Raw genomic sequence first — 19,936 nt, 5'->3', positions numbered from 1 at the left:
ATTTTTCAAGCAGGATTATTCAGTATTCTGACCATTACACCCGGAAGGTAACATCCAATCCTGATAAATTTCAACAGGAAATAAATTAACGCTTAAAATATAAATCGATAACCCGTACCTCTGCAATTTTTTTGAATTGCTTCAACTGGTTAGCTTGAAGTGGCTAGTTATATTGTAAACTATCATTCAAATAATCATATAAATTGATTTTGTTGAATGAAATAACTTTTGTGATATAACTGACAATTGAATTTGTTCAGATACGAAGATCAATAAAAAATGAATAACTTTATTGAACTTATTAGAATAGTTTTTTGATTGTAAAACTCAAATATGAAGCACCATTTGTGTAAACTCCACTTCATTTAAATGTAAAATGAAACTTCTGTCACATTTTTTTCATTTTTTATATGCTGCATAAAACTTGCAAAAAATTCAAAATTTTATTTTTATTATAGCTTTCCTGTCAGAGGTAATCATTTAATACAGACAGAAATAGATAGCAAATAACAACAGCAAAACGTCATGTTGGCGAGTGCATGTTCACACAGTCGTGTGCCCTGTCCAGCGCGATTCGATCTTGCGATCTGCCAACAGGGCGTTGAAGTGACGTTGGAATTCAGCGAGTTCATTCGAACTTTCGACTTCTTTGTCTAACATGGACCATCCAGCCAAAAGCAAGTGCTGGTCAATCTTTCCAAATTCTATATCCACAGTTCGTCATACACGGTGCTCCAGTGGATCGAGAACAGCAGAAAACCGTATTCAACTGCTAAGAACAGCGGGGCGTGTCACATATTTCTTCTTAATGCTCCGCATTGTTGTCAGCTGATTTTTAATTAATGTCGCGTCTGATTTTTGATCGAGTCGATTCTACAGGAAAAATAAAATCGATGTTGTGGACATCAGGTGGTGATATCTGCTGACGAAGGTTTCAATTTCTTGCCGAAATTTTGAACGTACCTTTTAATTTTTGGTTCCAATCTTCAGAATGACTTTGCAACAATTGCTAATGCCGTTCATTGCACGCCTCTCTAACATTCAGCCATTTCTTTCGAAATGGCTTTCCAGTGTGCATCCCTGTTACTGCAATGGATGCCTATGCTTGCAACACCTGCATTGTTTTTTCTGCTCAAAATCATGGCCATTTCAAATTCCATTTGAATTTTCCTTTTTCTAAGGAATTAATCTTTGAAGGGGCTGACATGTGCGACGACAATGCACAAGCTTCGTTACATTTTCATTTGGGCGAAATGTTCGTCATCATTCATCCTCTTCTGTTTCTTCTCCTTCTTCTTCTTCACCAACGTAAGCTGGTAGCCAAATTTCTTTTAGTTCCTCGATGATTTCTGTATCCAGAAATCTACTTGCCCATACTGACGCTTAGGGACTGTTTCGCTGACAAACATCACACAGCGCATTGACACAGTGAGTCGTTTCAAAGAATGCTGATAATGTAAATTCTTCTCAACGATAATAACAGCCGTAATATGGCAGGTTCTTTAAAGATTTTCTTAGGGAGGTCGGCATCAAGCTTTCTCTGTGCCGTTCTCTGTAGTGTTTGGTACACCGCGTCCTGTCATAACCAAAGTAGGGGAACAATCACTGTTATACATCTATTAGCCAGGAGGAACAATCACCAAACACACTGACCAAGAAATACGCACATTCTCCATAGACTGCTTTGTCATTGCTTGGGTGCGTTCTTTTATAATATTGTGTAAATATTCTATTGGTTGTCATCGACGCCGTACCTCTAGCGTTAGTCATGATTGGATTGAAGGTCGTCATGACAACTAACTTTATTCACAGTGACAAGTGGCGCCACCTACACCGTTAGCACTGATGCTTATTTTTGCGTAACATTATATATGCTTGAATTGTAACTGCTGTTGATGTTAATGCCGTTGAAGATGCTTTCAAATAATTTTACTGTTAATAAATTCACCGTTGATATTTGTTTGTTTTGTAAATAAGGTATATCTTGAATTAGGTTATTGAAACTAATTTTTTTCAGTTCGATTAAGATATTAATATCAATGTAATAATTAAATTCTCATTATTTGTTCATCCTAACTTATGGTGTAGGATAAAAGATACTATTTCCTTGGCTTACCCAGCATGGGCTTGAAGGGAGTTGACCTGCAACATAAACGTTAAGGCATCCCTGCAAATATCGAATTTCCGTGAATACTTGTTACTTATTTCCATACACTTCGCTAATGCTATTTAGTATTACGCGATTGCATCACAGAGCGTCTACTGATTTGTATGTTAAATATTTGTTCCACATTTATATTTTTAATTAATTTGATTGAATGAATAACAGACTAAATTGTGCATGTGTAATCTAATGCACAAAAAATTTTGTATCTATATCATGCGATGTTTTTGCCCGGAACGAAAACACATTTTCATACATGCTTATTATAAACGTCTAAGCAAACAACGCTGGCTAAGTCACGTGCTTTTTCCAGTTATTTGAGCAAACAACGCTTGATGTTGACTCTCGCTATGTATAGCTGTAGGCTATTCTCCTTTCAAAACAAATATTAGAAATGAATAATTTCCCAAGTAACAAAACAAAAGTGACATAAAAAATTTTAATAAAAATTTGAATTAGAAATTCAACTTTAAAGTTATGAAAATTGTAATAGAAATATTTTGGCCTATGAAACGTAAAATAATGTAATGATTCATCATTAACTGCTAGTAGCTAATGAAATAGAAATTATCAGCTAATGGCATTCTAACTGTTGAAGACCAACAAAAAACAGTAACTTAAAAGTATCAACAAAAAATCTGTGCATCTGTTGTATATGTATATTTGAAAAATGTGCTCAAAATGAATATAATGCATAATTTGGATAATGAAAGTTAAGAAATTATTAACACGTAATTCATTATTTCTATTTGTTCTTTGAACGAATTGCTTTATGGAATGGAATAGCAGAATGCAAATTTTTAATTAATAATCAGAACATTTTCTGAAAACCGAGTGAAATAATTCTTGAAACATTTAACGTTTGTAATGTTTAATTGAAGATATAAAATTTATGTTATTACTTTCAATAAAATATGACGCTTTAATTGTAAAGGTTCATAATACATGCATTGTTATTATCAAATTGATAATTTTTTAAATAATTTTTACTTTTAGCAATATGTAATGCAGAAATTTGTTTCCATTCTTGCATCTTTTGCAATAGGTTTTCAGATACTTATTTTTTACGCCCATTTTAAGTAGTGGAATTATCTCTAAAAAGGAGGTTTGATAAAAAATTCAGATATTTATTTTTTATCAATATAAATTACATTGTTCTGCAATAAATTTGAAGTGATATTGTTGAAGGCGACACTTTGAAGGGCAATGAAGTGAAAACAGATTTTTTGTTTTTCTCAAGATATTATACACATTTGTTTCAATGATATTTGGAGAAAAATGAAAATAGCTGTTTATTATTGGGAAAATTTTTGATGAAAATCTTATTTTGTTAGGCATTTTATTATTTAACTAGAATAAATTGTAACATGCATAAACGTTCATTTTTCAAGAAGCAGCAAATTAGCCAAGCTGTTTTTCATGTCTCCAAACATTTCTGTCATTGATTAATGCAGAAAGTAACAAGTCCATTGTTGTGTTGATTTATTATGCGCAATTGTTAAGCTGATGCAACTAAGCATTCAAAAACTTTAAGCATTGTACAAAGCAGTTGTTCAGCAGAAACAACAAGTAGAGGCCATTGTGAGCAGCTGAATGCATTTAACTACACTGAGAAAATCGCTTTTGTTCTCATATAAAATGTTTTACTTTATATCAAATAGCTCGAAATTTGTTTTTCAATTCTGTTTGCTAAAAGGGATTTTAAACAGAATGCATAAAATGAAATATTGCAAGTGGTTAAGTTCAAGTGTTGAAACAATTTTCACAATTTTACAATGTGTTGATAAATTTTTTTTCTTTCTGTTCAAGTAGATGAAATTTTAATTTTTTTAATAAAAATTACTCTTACTATGTTGAGAATAAAAGTATCCCCTTTTGACATTATTTTGTATTAATGATGCTAGTCAAGGGTTGATCAAACTAATAATTAGAAATTGCAACAAGGTGGTATTGTGAATTTCACGAAAGCAGTTTTATCTGCTGAAACATTTCTTTGTAATTGTTTCTTTTTTATTTACATAATATTTGTTCTTTTGATAGCTTGCATATCAAAATATAACAAAAGCAACATTTTCCATATTATCAGCGCAGCTGTTGTGGTGCTTGTTTGTTTTTCGTAGTAATAAATATCACACAGTTGCACAGATGTAAATTTCACCATTTTTTGCAGTGTGTTAGCATATAAATATTTGTGTAATAATGAACAGTGAAACTGCATAATTTTCATCAGTCGTCAGATTTTGGTACAGAATGAAACAAGAATGGACTTAGTTTCCATATATTTTACTTTCCGTTGCGTGTATGTCAGTTTAATAGTAGACATTTATTTCATCATCTGCAACATCGTTTTCTGAGTATATAACTTACAATTCAAATGGGATTAACGCAGGAAATGCAGATTTTGCTTATTAAAATCAGACTTTATTTTTATGCTCAACCTGATTAAGGTAAAATGATTAATTTGAGTAAACATAATCCTCTTTTAAGGATACCTTGACTGCCACTATTTTTCATGTTGCTCCATCGTATCAGCATTATTCGTTGAAAATTTTTATGTACTGCAACGTGTAACATAAGCTGCTGTTGACTCGTTAACCTTATAATATGACAAAAACATTACAACGAAATATTTAAATAAATGATAATAAAACTTCTCAAAATAATATAGTAAAAGTTTAAAATACTAAATGAAAAATTTCAATAAATGAAAGAATCATCAAATGAATATTGGAATTATTCACGGATGAGAAACATTAAGTAATGAGATATTAAAAATTATCAGGTGATGAAATGATGTCGACGCAGATAAAAAAGCATTTTAATGAGATCAAATTATACTGAAATTAGAAGTAATAACATTTTTATACCGATAAAAAAGAACGCAAGGAAAAAATCTGCCGTAATAGAAATATCGTCAAAGCAGAAAGACGTTTATTACGATGAAAACGACGAAAATTTTTATTTTTTTTAATGTAATTCTTGTCTAATGTGTTGTGTAAATTTGCTCTAAAGAGATTTTAAATAGGAACAGCTGAGAAATTAAAACAAATATGAAATTTAAAATAAAATTATGAAAAAACAAATTAACACAATATTCACTGCCTTCGTTTAAATTGATGAAAGTCTATTTGTGAGAGCTGTGCAAAAAGAGGGATGTTGCATTTGAATATTAATTTTCGATATGAAAAACAATTTTAAATAGAATTTTTTCTATTAAAAATAAGCATTCGTGATATCCGCTATCCATGGCAATTCAAACGACAGTTTTGCATTTACCCTGCTGCTCCAACTAATTGCAATTCTGAATTTACTGTACACTTGACACTGTTGAAATACAGTGTGTACAGTGTACAACTGTGGCGGAAGTCGACTCATATTTGATGATCACGAATTAATGTTCAATTTTTCACAAACACAAAAAAAACATACGAATAATAATTGTGGAAAACAAAAACAAAGCAACGTTAATGTCAAATAAGCTCGCCAATGCCCAAAACAACAAACAGACATCAAGCTTTCTCTCACCAACCTGCTGCTGCTGCTGCTGATTGTTCAGATTGAAGCAGATGGTCCAAAGATTTGGAATATCTTTTATTCTTCAATTTACCCATTCCAAGAAAAAATGTCGTCTGCTACTGCTATAAGCTGAACCAACCGAATCAACAAACAAACGCGTTTTGCTGTTGTCGTTCAAATTGAAAATCAATCAATTTTATTGTTTGTGAAATATATTTTCGTTTGCAATTGTTCTATTAAATTTATGGAAAAAGCTGTAAAACTGCAACATCTGGGCTCAGTTGTTTTTTCTAAAATTTCCATAGTCATCTTTATTTTCCAAGTTTATTCTAACACAAACTTGTGCTTTCGTTCTTTGACAGAAATTTTTAAAAATCCAAAAAAATCTTTTATAAATAAATTATCACGACAAGCAAGCAGCAAAATAATTTCATTGCACACTTGTAATCAACGTAAATAATTTAATTTAAAAAGTAATTTTTTACTTTTTCTTTTTTAAATAAATAAATATATTTATATATTCCTGTTAAAAATTTGTATTAAAAACAGTTACCGTGTTGTTTGCGAATTGAATTTCAATGATCAGCAATATTTTCAATCAATTTATTCCTATTATTGTCTGAAACAAATACTGAAAATGTGGATAATTCTCAGTGTTGACCATATATGTGTGGTGAATTTGTTCCATGCGACGAGCAGTTTCCATAGGCTGGATGATGAGAAAAGTGACAAGTATTGGATTGCATTCGAATTTTCCCGTACCGTACCGTGTGAAATTTGAATTGGAGATACGTAACGATCATTATTCTGCCACTGGTAGCATCTCGTTGACCGCTCTCATCCAGGCCTCTTGTACAGTACGACTTCAAGTTCTAGCTAGCTGCTAGTCCAGGCTCTGCTTTTTCGATCTTGCTGTTCAATTCGGTTCATGTACAAGACGCACGAAGCCGATTCAATATTTCCACTGGACAACTCTGTCCGAAAGTTGTCGAATCAATTATCAGGCTTTCAAATTCGACCCGCTTTCATTAGGTCATCCTCCGTCATTAATTTGCATCAAACAGATCAAATCAGATCGATTCCAGGCCATAGCGTTCTGTTGTTCTCCTTTAACAGCAGTTGAGAGATTTCCACTTTTCTTTTTTTTCTTGGGGGGAATTTGACCTTTTCTATTGCCATTTCTACACTGAACACACCTCAAAATGGTGCAACAATTTCTTTTGATATCGTTATCAATCGAAAATTGTGCACTTTTCTTTGAATATTAATCATCGTAAATCGATAAAAATTGATAAGCCCAGAAAAGCATACATAGAGAAGAAAAGCAGGCATGCATACAAACAAACAAACAAACGGAAAAAGATTTACACGTGGACTATTGCTGTACTATTGTGAAAAAAAACAAAGTCGACCAAAATGATCTGGAACAGAATTTACAATTGTCCACAGAGCACCTCGGTGTGGTTCGTTTCGAGAGCCGGCATGCAAGGTCCGAGGTGTTCGACCGCGTAGGTGAGGAACAAGCTGACGTGCACGCCGCAGAAGATGCCGAAGACGAGAAAAAACGTCGCCAGCATGGCCGCAACGCGCGACTTTGACGGCTCCACCGAACGTGGGATGCGCATCATCAGCAAGCTGGAAAAGTATCCGGATGTGAACGCCAACAGCGCGTGCATTGTCACGTAGAGCCAGTCGTTGCGCACCAGCACCGCCAGGGTCCGTTGCTTGGGCAGGAAGTTGCAGAACATGAAAAACGGTACGAAGAGCACACGCGACGAGATCGCCAACGAGAGCCAACGGTCACTCAGCGGGAGGTGAATCCAAGCACTGGCGAGGTTGCCGAACAAGGCGAACAAGTTGAATGTCAAAAAGCAGCACACGGCCGAGAAGTAGCGTGGCGCCAGAGGCATAGAGTCGGTCGAGATCGGCTCAACGCCACCGCTCAGAGCCGGGAACACGGCCAACGAGACCAAAAACAGAAAGTAGATGTTGAACAGTTGCAGCTTGAGCTTTTTGAACACGTCGTAGTACTGCTTGCACTGGGCGCGCAGAGCGGTGCAAATCGACGATCGACTCGTGGTCAGCAGGCGACAATTGTCGACCGTCGTGGCATTGGCCAGTGAGGAGTGGAGGCGGAAAAAGTGGTTCCAACGGCAGGATAATTGAAATGCGAACATGCAGCAGAGAATGACAAGCAACGCGGTGATGAAGTAGACGGTCGCCGCGACCGGATAGCTGGGACTGACAACCAAGCTGATCAGGTAGAGTACCGAGGTCAAAGAGCCGCTCAAGTTGGAGCCGATCACAACGGCGTTGCTGTAGCGCATGGGGAAGTCGGCCGACAGGGCGAATAGTGAATTCTGATAAATGCCGACGGCAGAGTTGACCAGCACCACAGAGACCATGGTGATAAAGAAAAACAAGTCCACCCAGTTGGAGCTGTCCACCGTGGGAAGTATGGCCGAAAGAAGCAGCACTGCGGCAATAACAGCCTGCGAACCCAACACTCGAAGGCCGATGCCGGATTTCGACGGCAAAAACACGTTCAACAAGTTGAACAACAAATTGGGAACTTGAGCGCATATGCCGACGCAGGCGAGGAAATGGTTGGCGTATTCAGGAGCGTCGGCAAATTTGAATTTGGTGAAATAGCTCTGCGCGTTGATGAACATGTTCCAAGGAAGCAGTGTGCCGATGCCGTTCAAAACGAACAACATGTATATCAGATTGAGACGATCTTTCGAATCAGCACGACTGCGTTGAAGCGTCGAGTTTGCCATTACGACCGTATCTTTTGTTTCCGACTTGTCAACAACTTCAGATGACACTTAAATGGAAATGTACCGTAGCCTAATATTCAGGCACAAGAATTACAGTATGAAAGGAATTTGTTTTATTTTTGCAACTGATCGTTGTCAATAATTTAACACGTCAAAATTTAATTTCCATACAGTAATTTGCATTCAATCTTACTTATTTGAAAAATCAATAATCAAAAGTAAATTGTCAAAAAAAAACAAACATTCAATGAAATAATAATAACTCATACTTTTCGGAAATGTTTACGGAACAACCGCTTCTTCGAAATGTCCAATTTTACGTCGACATGCGATTCGCATATGTATTTATATTAAACAAATGCGTAGTTGACGTCGTCGAGTTGAATGGACTTTCGATGAATAATTTATGCTTTTCTTATCATATTATTTATCGCCACGCAAGCAGCTGACAACAGTTTGTATGAGCAATGCCAATGGCAAAACTCGCTTATTATAATCATATTGTACTTCCCATCTAAAAGCTTGATTGGAAGTATTTGGTTTTCTCTCAACTTGTCTACGTAATTAATCTATCCTCAAATATCATCACTGACACGTGTGAATGATTGAGAAACAATTTTCACTTGAAGCTTGCATCTGTAAATAAAAAAATCTTATCTAATAAAAATGTTTGAACATTTAAAAAGATGAATAACACCTAACTCGGCTCTTTTCTGATGTTTCATCAAAGCAACAGTAGAGTTGTAAATATGACAAGACGTTTGAGAAATTGCTTTTCAATTTTTAAAACGTTAAATAAATTTGTTTTTCACGCAGCAAAAGGAAACTTAACAGATACAGCCAAAGGCAACAAACAAAAACCGAAATTTTGCTGCGCCTTAAATTTAATTGCAATAAAATAAAGTTTAAAGTCATTTTATCAGAAATGTATAACTTTCATTCCTGTCAAAAATTGTGCATGATACGAAGTCGTTTTGTTGATGCAATAAAAATCGGGCAAGTTGTCGGAAATTTCATAGCTGAAAAATAAATTGACGACGTTAAGTATAGTAAAGTGAACGTTCGCAAATCGACCAGATACACTCTTACTGTTCATGACTTAGAGCGGCACCCAGTTTCTGTCCCAACGGCACAAACACCAACGTATCCGGTTCCAAACATGAGTAAAAATAAAGCTGAAAATAATTTCATGCAAATATTTTCCACAAACAAGAAACAGTTTAAGTGGAGAAAAATTTGTACTTCAACATCAAGAGGATTGTAGAATGGATCTTCTTTGGCCATCTCTTGCAATTGTTCTTCAAATCTGATTGCAACAAAAAAGAGGTAAATTCAATTTGACTGAAATTATTACAATTCGACTACTTCAATTGTTCATGAAAATCTTTGATCAAACCCAACGACTCGTGTTCCGCATTTCTGAAAAGAACGGGCCACAACAGGAACCCATCCTTCAGGTGAACTCTACAAGATTCGGCCAGCAGAGGAACTTCAAAATCGGCAACTTTGAAATTCCCCAACTGCAGCTTCTTCCCTTTGAATTTCACTCGCCTGTGCTGAAAATGGAAAAAAGAGATAGAAATAAATTTAAATTATCACAATCACAAAGTTTAATAATAATAATAATAATAATAATGAAACGGACGGACCGTCAGTGCGAGAAAAAGTGAAGTGCTTTCGGTGGCTTCTTTTTCAGCTTCACGCTCTCTCAACTTTTCCAATTCAAAGCGTGCGTTGCGTTGTTCTGCAATGGCCGTTTCCAACGACTTCATCTCGTCCAGCTCACTGTCAGAAGAAGCTTGTGCTTTCAGTTCTTGAAGCCAGTCGAATGCTGCGTCGAATTCACCCAGTGAAATCAAGCACTGAACGCCTGGAAAACGAAAAAACTTGGAGCATTTTTTTCTTTTTCACAATCTGTTTGAATGAATCAACTTCTTCACACCTCGTTTGATCGCTTTCTTGTGAGTAGGATTTAACATTTTCGCTCGACTGCAATCTTTAAGGCATGAACGAAAATTTTCTAAAATTATTCAAATTTAATCATATTTGATATTCAATGATTTGAAGAGAAATTTTACTTAATAAAAAATGCGCAGCTCCCCTGTTAGCGTAAAGAATGCTGTTGAGATTTTTGTCCGAACAGTGCAATTTTATTCCTTCCGTGTAGCTCTTTATTGCAGTGTCGTACTTGCCTTTCAAAAACCACTCATTTCCATCTATCTTGTATTCCATAGCCAATTCTGAAACAATTCCAAAGATGTACATTTAACAAGAAGTTTAATAATAATAATACAATTTTGTAAATTTTCATTGTACCTTCAGGCGGCTGATCTGAACCGTATTTCAGAGCTTGCAGCGCTTGCATAGCTTCAGACATGGGTTTGTCATCTTCAGGCAGTTGTTTCATAAACGCAGGATGTGATTCAATTTCCCAAAAAAGAAAATTAAATTTAATGATATATAGCAAATTAAAACAGTGAAAAATTATTTTACTTCCACGCATTGCTCAAAGTTGAACGGTTTAGGAGGCTCTCTGAATGAATTCCATTTTCTTTTAAATTCTTCATCATCACTGCTGTTATTGCCGTCAATCATTCTGAATAGGAAACAAAATCAGCCAGGTAAGAATGGATAAAATATATATGTATATACGTAGTATATGTACTGATAGAATAAATTTATTGCAAAAGTATGTGTAAAGTTGCTGCATTGAGAGTTAAAATAAAATAAGATAATTTAATAATTTTATTCAAAGATTTATATATAAGGAAGTTTTCATGTTTTCTTCTCTTCATCTTAAAAAAAAGCAATATACAACATCAATCAGCAATCGTCGACGCCTTTCAGCATCTGAAATGAAGTGCACGGATCCTCCGGGATGCCAGTATCACAGTTTTCATCACTTAGCATAGAAATACAAATTTACAAAAGCATAAAATGAGAAAAATATCAAATTTACCTCGAAACTTGAACAATCTCCGCTGTGGAAGAACTGCTAGGATGATTTTCAAAACCGACAAAACTACTGGACGAAAGTGAATCGCTCTAGACATTGAGATCAAAAAATTACAATAACAAACAACAACAACAACAGAGATAAACAAACTTGCTGCTCCTCTTCTTGAGGATAAACTTCCGGTCGAACGCACCAAGGCTGCTGTGCTTGCTTGGAGTCGGTGCTCTGTATTGGACAATAGCCACAGATCAACGACATGTCCACCGCTTTGCTCAGCTCCATCGCCGAAACCGACGAACACTGGCCTAACAAATTTTCATTCTTTTCAACCTGCAACAATGATGACGATGCTAACAAACTAAGCCTACAGTACAGCAGACAATCTTCGGCTGCTGAAAGTACCTGACATAAAGCATTCTTGACACTCTTCACGTAGAAGCCGCTGGTGGCAGTGGCGCTTCTCTTCAGCAGGTCGCCTTGCTCGCCAATGTTGCCCACGTTGATGTCGAAGTGTTTGGGGGAAATTTTCGGACAAGGCATGGTGCCACGCTTCAGATACTGCGCCACACCGGTCGAGTTGGCGTTCACCAGTTTGAGCATGAGCCTTCTGAGCCGCGACGACGCCACTTCGAGCCGGTAAAGCTGGTAGGCGGTCTGGCCGACAAAACCGTTCCTGAGGTCCACCGTCTCGTTGATGACGAAAAACAGAACCCCTTCCTTGCAGAAGCTCTTGGTGGGCGAGTTGACACTGCACAGTTTGTTGCTGACGGCCGTCTCGAGGCGACTTCGAAACATGTGCCCCGGCTGACGCTGGAACCGGAACCAGCCGAGCAGACCGTAATTTTCAGCTTCATCCGAAATTTGCTTGCTCACCTACAGCGGAAAATAAATCTTTTCGTTTTTTCAAAAAAAACAAATCTACCTACATGCTTTCTCGTACACTTTACAAAATGACAAAGCAAAATAAATTGCAATTTAAATTATGAAACAAAAATCATAACCTGTTCCACAAAGGCTGTGTTGATGTCGAAATGACGATTGTAGAAGGAAAATGCCGAACCACACGTAATAAAGCGTTCAATGTTCACGTCTGTAACGTAAACTTCATTATGATCCGAACCAGATGAATCGGAGTAGGGCAGATACGTGTGATGCGTCACCGAGCCATAAACCAAGCCTTCGTAATCACAAACCGCATTAGTACTGTCATAAATAATAAAAGATAATATGGCCGGATTCAAGCAGACGTTCAATTGCATGTCCATGATTTGTTAATTATAATCCAAACGTAAAACCCCTATCCAAGAAAATGCAATTTTGCCAAAATCTGTAATTAAAGAAATTCAGGTTTTATCCTATTATGTAGGCCATTACAATGCTAATGCGGAAGTGCAGCCATTTCGAGATTAATTTATTGTAAAAATTAAAGCAAATATACTTTTTAAAATATATATTTCAATTTTAAATATTTTAATTTTAAATAAATATCAAAAAATGAAGTAAATCAAAAAAAATTTCAATTATTTGCAATTATTTTATTTTTTGCGAAAATAATTTGTTCAATAAATAAATATGATTAATTATTTTTGTCGAATTTCTTGATAATTATAATTTTTAATAATTTTCTGATTAATATTTAGGATAATTTTTTTTCTCATAAAAAATTGCCCATGATTGACACAACTTCATGTCTTCAGAACTTATTCTTACTGTGCAGTTTTCAAAACAATGCTAAAATGTTCATTTGGATTAAATTCCGTACTGTAAGAATATGAAAATGACCTTTATTTATATAAGTACAGTAAGCCTAGAATTGGGTAGCGCGTTGTAAGTTCCGAGGAGCAGTTGTTTTGATCAACGTATTACCAGATTGCAGTTATTTCGAAATCCGTAGCATATCAGACGATTTTGAATGCAAACTTATGGTAGTGAAATTTTTTTTGTTATCTTAGGCATGCAGCAAGTCTTTGTTGCAGTATAAAAATAATAAACAATCCTTTGAAATATGAACAAATAACATCAACGTTAAATATAATGGGAATAATTTTTTTCAATAATATGCCGTATTTGAGCTCGTTTTTATGTGGATAACAATGAAAATTTTGTTATATATATATATATATATTTATTTATTTATAATTTCTGAAGAATAATTAAAATTGATAAATAGGTTGTTTATTGCCCTGTTTCATTGTTGTTATTATCGCTAAGAAATGAATAATTTCTCATGTATGATATTATTCATTTTAGGGCGTGGATGTAGAATTTATATTTTGCACATTTCTTTATATATTTATTGTTCTTGCTGCGGTTGCTCCACCTGATGAACTTGTATCACTTGGATTTACGGCGGAATCGTTTTTAAAGTGTATTTTACGAGAAGAAAGGGCCAGTTTTATTGATCATCATATTCTACGAACATCCGGCCTGATTTTAATAAGAAGCCTTCTTCCGTATGGTAATTGTGGATTTTTCCTCTTTTCACTAGCTTTTTAAATATAATTTCTTTTCCATTACAGGTTACATTTCCTTTCTTACGGTATTTGTTGACCACTTTACAGAACGCTACTTGAAGTATCAGATATTTTGGTCGTTATATTTGCTTCTGTCATATATTATAATTGCCGTTGCCGTTGGTGCTGTTGTTTATTATCAGAAAGACGATTGGAGCGGTCATCCAATTGTGAAACGGTTGAAAACGTATGATTCGAATTGGCGAAATGTTGCCGCGGCAATCGACGAAGAATATAAAGATATGGAGAAATTTTTGGTCGGCCTGGGCACCACACGAGTTATAGTTACAAATAATTGGATTATATTAATTGATACGTGGTCTGTTCATTTGATAAATCAGAGGGACGCCGTGTTGTGTGTTTCTGGCGTGGATACCTATGACAGAAGTTCATCTGGTTTGCTGGAAACACAATATGTAAATATCAGGGTTGCTTCAGTGACAAATCCCATGCAACCGTTCACTTTGCGGTGTGTATTGGATGAATAGTTTGTAATAATTTTCAAAAATGTAACCCGACAATTCTTTTATAATAATAATAATTTCATGATATTTATTTTACTTTTAAAAAGGAGAAAGCAAAGAATTTTCTTTTTTTTAGAATAAATTCACTGCTTTTTGTTGACTTGTTGTCGAAGTTGACGGCACCCATTCATCACGTGACCGATTTGAATATACCTGTTAAAATTGAAGATCGTTTTCAAATTATATTCGAACGAACGGCCAACTCAAATATGCGTTATGATCAAACGCAATGGCAGGTAAATTGACAATAATCTTATTGACGAATTGCGACGTATGATGATTGATTGATTTTCATTTTTGTTCTTTTCCAGGCAGAAGAATGCTGCATTGGTTGCTTTCAGTATGTGCCACTTGTTAAGCTTTTGAAGAATTGTAAAAATGATGATCCAGAAGTGGACGAAGAAGGGAACGTTCTAATGCCTTGTTTTCCGTGCAAATGCCGTCCGATGTGGTAAATTTGAAAGTTTTTTCTTTCTCATGATTTATTCTCTTGAAATAATTGTACATATATATATATATATATATTCAGGTGCCTAGCTTGTATGGGAAAATGGTTCGTTTCCAGACAAGATTTTCGGAGGCCTCGAAATTGGATTATTGGCAGGTCACCTTGCCCTACATGTCGTGCTCCATTTTGCTTGAACGATGTCTGTTTGCCGGCAGCAGACGATGATGCTACGTGATACAACGTATTTTACAGTTTTAGGATCCGTTTTGCAAAATTGTATGGGAATAAAGTTTGATGGTTCTAGAGGGTTTTTTATACGTAATGGCAAAATGTGAATGTAGAGAATTGATTTCTTTTTTAAAAAAATACTAGAAAATACATTTTCTCACAATACATTAGCGAAAGGAAAGATTTACAGAAAAAAAAACTGATGAAGAAGAAAATTATTCCGATCATTCATAAAGATGATCAGGAAACTTTTTCAAGTAAATTCCAGCCCATTTAGAGCATGTGAAAACAACAGCTGTGCGGTTTCTTCGATTTACACATTGCAAAGGATAATTATTTTCTTTGAAACAACAACGAATATACTGTATTTCAATCGTGATTGTTTTTAATGTCATCAGGCACCATTTCAAATAAAATTTAATGTAAATTTTTAAAATCATTGGTGCTGTTCTTTGTTGTTGAAAATACGATATCTTGACAGCCGAAATTGGGATATTGACAGTGGGCGTGGGTCGTTTTACTGAATAATTTCTTCCAATTATGCGTTCAAAATCACTAATTTCAAATCATTGCTGTGATCATTCATTCCTGACAAACAACAAACAAATCATCTAACTATTGAAGCAACCAACAAAAACAATTCACAACCGTGACAACAGTTTTTACACTGTCGTTATTGTTAAAGAAAGAAGGGGCAAAAATGACAGATTTGTAAAAGAAAAAAATAATAAAGCTCGTGTGATATACATACACTTCATATTGCTTCCAACCATACAGACTAATAATTAATTATATTATCGCACGTTCATTGCCACCTAAAAGCGGATTCAATTCACAGAATTGTACACCACCTGTTCATGCAAATGGCACACAGCTACTTTGTTAATAAAATGGCAGACAAAAAAAACTGAACATCAACTTCACCAACAGACGAATCTTTCAAGTCATCAAGCAACATCAATAAATGAATAAATAAATATTTTTTTTCATAATATCATGCAAAAAAAAGAAAACAAATCAAACGTAATTAAATAAACAAAAATAACAAAAAAATAAAAAGTGAACAACAAATGAGAGATAATAATAAAAAAGCGAACACAGCGGCAGATGGAGAGATTTTCAGGTTGGTTTTCACAAGTTGGTGGAAGAGGGCCGCGTCCATTTGCGCTGTGTCGGTGGTTCAGGAGCACCTCTGCCGAACAGCGCCCGACGAACCGGCGGTCCAACTCGTTCCACGCCCCGTTCCGAGCTCGAATCCATCATCGTGTTGATCATTTTCAAATCTCGAATCGAACTTCTGTAAAACGAATAGCGCATCGGTCGTATTGGCGACGAATGGACCGGAGGTACAACTTTCAACGGCGACAAGTATATACCGCACGTGACGGACTTTTTCGTCACCGACATCAAACGATTGGTCGGAAATGGCGACACCGGCGGTGTGGGTTCACCTCCTTCGCTGTCGGTTTGCAGCATCGACGCGATGTCACCTCGCACGACGTCAATGAAATTGCGATTGTAAAATTCCGTAATATCCCCGTATTCAACGTGACTTGTAATAGCATGTTGCTGTTGCTGCTGCTGCTGTGGGACCGCTTCATCATTCTCATCATCTTTGCTGTTGTTGTTATTGCCGGTCGTCGCCGGATCCAGCCGTACACAACGGTAAACACGACTCTTGGCCTGCGGTTGGCCTCTGTAAATGGATATTATATCTCTGAACAGTGCTTCGTTGTGCGTCGCTTTGGACATCGCGTACAAGCAGCACATAATTATCTGATCCAAATGGCGCCCTTTCAGCAGTGTCATGTGACTGCACAACACGCGTTCGATCAACGCCCAAGTTTGCAATTTCACATTCTCAGCAACGCGAAACCGATCGCACAGGTCGTTCAACCGGATGCTTATCAAATAGTACAACTTTTTGAAAAACATCGTTATAGTACTGCTCGGCGAGCGCGTCTCCTCGGCAACGGATTGGCTTTTCTCCTGATTGGTTAGTTCGGTAATGGCCATGGCAGGGATCGGCTTTTTCGCCACGTTGACTGTGCTAATTTTGATCATGTGCTCCGCCGCCGACGAGCCGCCAGTGGGTCTGGCCAGGGTCGAATTGAAACGAATACTCGACGTACGGTTCATTTCCAAACGCCGGCAAATGGGTCGACCGTTCCTGGCGAAAGCGAACTTCTGCACCGGTCTGTAATAGTGCATGATGCGGGGACTTTTGGACGAAATTTCCACACTGGTCGGCACACGGCACTCGCCCGTCTCGGTCCACAGCGGAGACGACTCTTCCCAGACCAGCTCTTCCAAAATTCTCTCTTCAATGATGTTCAAGTGCTTTACACAGTCTCGGCTGAGTTCCTTTTCATTCTTGATCACCACCTCTATTACTTTGTAAAAATGAAACGGCGTCTGGTGGACGACGTTCTCCATTGCCCATGGAAACAAATCGCCACTACCATAAGTAAACAGCACCAACTCGACGCAGACCGCGTACAAGCTGAATACAAATTCTTCGTGCACAATTGCTTCGCTTAAATCCAAAATTGAAGATCGATTCCGTTCTGTGCGGACAATTTTTGTCAGCAAACGTTGAAAAAGACCATCGGCGCAGTGTCGACGTTGCACAGCAACGGCCAACGAATGTTCCAAATCGTCCGCATCCTTGCTGAGCAATTTGTAAGCGTTGATGAATTCCTCGCCCATGGCGTCCATCAACGAAAATACGTAACACATGGGATTGGGCGTCACTTGGCTGAACGCGATCCGCAAAAAGCCGTCCCTCACGTCGCGGTACGAATCGATCATCGCTTGCAAAGCGGCCACCGGTTCCGAAACTCGGGGATTGTCACCGTCGACCAGTAGAAGATCGTCTTGCTGTTTGGGTGGATACCGGCAGCTCAGCGGAGTGCGCATCACCACCGGCTTTACCAATGACAAACAAAACTCGGCGTGGCTGGTCGATTCGCTCTTGTCCGGTGTTCTGGATGGCGACTTCTTCTTGGCACCACTTTGCAGCAGACTGTAGTCGACTTCGTTGAGAAAAATTCGCTCGTCCAAATCCCCTTTCTTCAGCAACAGCTCTTCGTAATGCTTGTGCAACGAGTCCAAGTTGAACCGGAAGTTGTCGCCGGTGAGCAAACTGGTGAACGTTTTCGAATCGCCTTTCAAAATCGACGACGCTATCAGAGCTTGAAGTTTCGGAGCCCACCATTCTGCTCGGGCAAATTTCACATCCATCACCACGGCGTCGAATTTCAAACAAAGAGCGTCCAATAAACGACCATCGCATGTGGGCAACGAATCAACTTTAAACAATTCTTTCTCTTCCACCAACGAAACATTGCTAATTACAGTGTCAAACATGCAAAGCAGTAAATTGAAACCGTGTATCAAATTGTCCGATATACCACCTATCGATTTACGAATGTAAATCCACAATAACCAGGCAAATTCTTTCATCGACTGTGATGTAACTGGGTCATTGTTTGATTTCAACTTTTTACAAGGTGTACTGTACTCACCACCATCTGCTGAGCTGATTTTCACATCGTCGGTAGAGATTAATTTTGAAAAAATTGACAAAAATCGACTAAACAGTACAGTAGACACTGCAAAACTGTTTTCCAATCGTACAACATGCTGGTAGGATCGTGGCGTCATGTTGGCCATGTCCACCCATTTGACAATACTGTCGAAAAACTGTACGATGGGCACGTTGAATGTTTTCATTATGTCAACTGGAAGCGCTTTTCGGTCCGCGGGAGGAGCGACCGACGACGAACATAGCCAACAAGCGACATACACTGAACAAGCGAGCCATTTCATCGGATCATCAGAAAGGAGACACTGACGCCGGACCGCTTCAAACCCGCGCCAAGCGATGTCAATTCTCGCGTCTCCCAACAACAAACTCTTACAAAGCTCTCTGAATTGCAATTCCAAATTTTCCTCCGTCGCGCCTTCCATCGCACTCAAAACCGTTCGAAGCACAATGCAACTAATTTATGGTATAGAATAGAAAAGCAGGCGTGAATACTGTAGCACAAAAAGTGCTCTGTAAATTTTCGTGATTATTTATTAAAATGCAATTATTAACTGAAATTAATTTTAAAAATAAATTTATTATTAAGAAAAAATTAAAATTATTTTTTACAGACTGAGATGCGGAAGTTCTTTTAAAATTCCAATTAACAAATTAGCACATAAAATTATGCCTGAAATTAACATGAATATTAATTATAAATAAAAAATATATCTTAAAATATTTTTAAAATATTATTTTATATAATTAAATGTCTAAAATGTTTTATTATTTTCTTACATCTTAATTGAAGTGCTATACTGTAGTTACTATCTGTTTACGCGATTGCTTAAGAATGTATTAAAATTATGATAAAAATTAAATTTGAATTTAAAAATATCCGATAATTTTCGAACATACACGATTTACATCAAATAAATCAATTGCGAACAGTTTCTGACGTATAATTATAATAGCGTATATTGTTAAAATTTGAATTCTTATTCAAATATTCTAATTACAAATGAAGGCCAATGGTAAATTATTTACCGTGAAAGTAGCATGAAGAAAAAATGTTTTACACTTTTAATTTATATCCGTTCTGTTAACTTTGGTAGCGTCATTTTTGACTTGTTGAACGTTGAGAAAACTAATTTGAACTCCACATCTGAAATTGAATCTGATTGTCTGGCTGACTTTTATTATTAAAAAAATAAAATTCTCTTTTTTCAATTTAATTTCAATTTTTAGTAATATACATTTGATTATTGTTTCTTTTTT

The 19,936-nt window shown here is 36.6% G+C and overlaps 5 protein-coding genes across 5 annotated transcripts; 4 read left to right on the top strand and 1 right to left on the bottom strand.

Annotated features, from left to right (window-relative positions):
• The first annotated feature begins 7,225 nt into the window (after positions 1 to 7,225).
• Positions 7,226 to 7,803, top strand: Tsp_01894 (conserved hypothetical protein). The gene is given in 2 exon segments (XM_003377667.1): positions 7,226 to 7,333; positions 7,348 to 7,803. The coding sequence occupies 2 exon segments, from the start codon at positions 7,226 to 7,228 to the stop codon at positions 7,801 to 7,803; spliced, it is 564 nt and encodes a 187-aa protein (XP_003377715.1).
• Positions 7,804 to 8,047: 244 nt separating this feature from the next.
• Tsp_01895 (hypothetical protein) lies at positions 8,048 to 8,534 on the top strand. Its single transcript, XM_003377666.1, has 3 exons — positions 8,048 to 8,223; positions 8,259 to 8,397; positions 8,430 to 8,534. Exons 1-3 carry the CDS (start codon positions 8,048 to 8,050, stop codon positions 8,532 to 8,534), a joined length of 420 nt encoding a protein of 139 aa, XP_003377714.1.
• Positions 8,535 to 9,035: 501 nt separating this feature from the next.
• Tsp_01896 (putative tetratricopeptide repeat protein 4) lies at positions 9,036 to 10,867 on the bottom strand. Its single transcript, XM_003377665.1, has 8 exons — positions 10,777 to 10,867; positions 10,539 to 10,700; positions 10,403 to 10,480; positions 10,110 to 10,330; positions 9,857 to 10,016; positions 9,703 to 9,758; positions 9,550 to 9,635; positions 9,036 to 9,096 (listed from the first exon to the last, which is right to left on the bottom strand). The coding sequence occupies exons 1-8, from the start codon at positions 10,865 to 10,867 to the stop codon at positions 9,036 to 9,038; spliced, it is 915 nt and encodes a 304-aa protein (XP_003377713.1).
• An 805-nt stretch (positions 10,868 to 11,672) lies between these two features.
• Positions 11,673 to 15,136, top strand: Tsp_01897 (transmembrane protein 129). The gene is made up of 8 exons (XM_003377664.1): positions 11,673 to 11,814; positions 11,853 to 12,253; positions 13,228 to 13,341; positions 13,667 to 13,874; positions 13,936 to 14,398; positions 14,530 to 14,689; positions 14,765 to 14,901; positions 14,983 to 15,136. The coding sequence occupies exons 1-8, from the start codon at positions 11,673 to 11,675 to the stop codon at positions 15,134 to 15,136; spliced, it is 1,779 nt and encodes a 592-aa protein (XP_003377712.1).
• A 1,100-nt stretch (positions 15,137 to 16,236) lies between these two features.
• Positions 16,237 to 17,804, top strand: Tsp_01898 (hypothetical protein). Its single transcript, XM_003377663.1, is given in 4 exon segments — positions 16,237 to 17,043; positions 17,073 to 17,134; positions 17,151 to 17,625; positions 17,685 to 17,804. 4 exon segments carry the CDS (start codon positions 16,237 to 16,239, stop codon positions 17,802 to 17,804), a joined length of 1,464 nt encoding a protein of 487 aa, XP_003377711.1.
• The last annotated feature ends 2,132 nt before the right edge of the window (positions 17,805 to 19,936 follow it).

This window comes from Trichinella spiralis (genome assembly GCF_000181795.1).
Source record: "Trichinella spiralis strain ISS 195 chromosome Unknown Scfld4, whole genome shotgun sequence".
NCBI lineage: Eukaryota > Metazoa > Nematoda > Enoplea > Trichinellida > Trichinellidae > Trichinella > Trichinella spiralis.
This window is presented reverse-complemented; position numbering and strand designations above follow the sequence as displayed.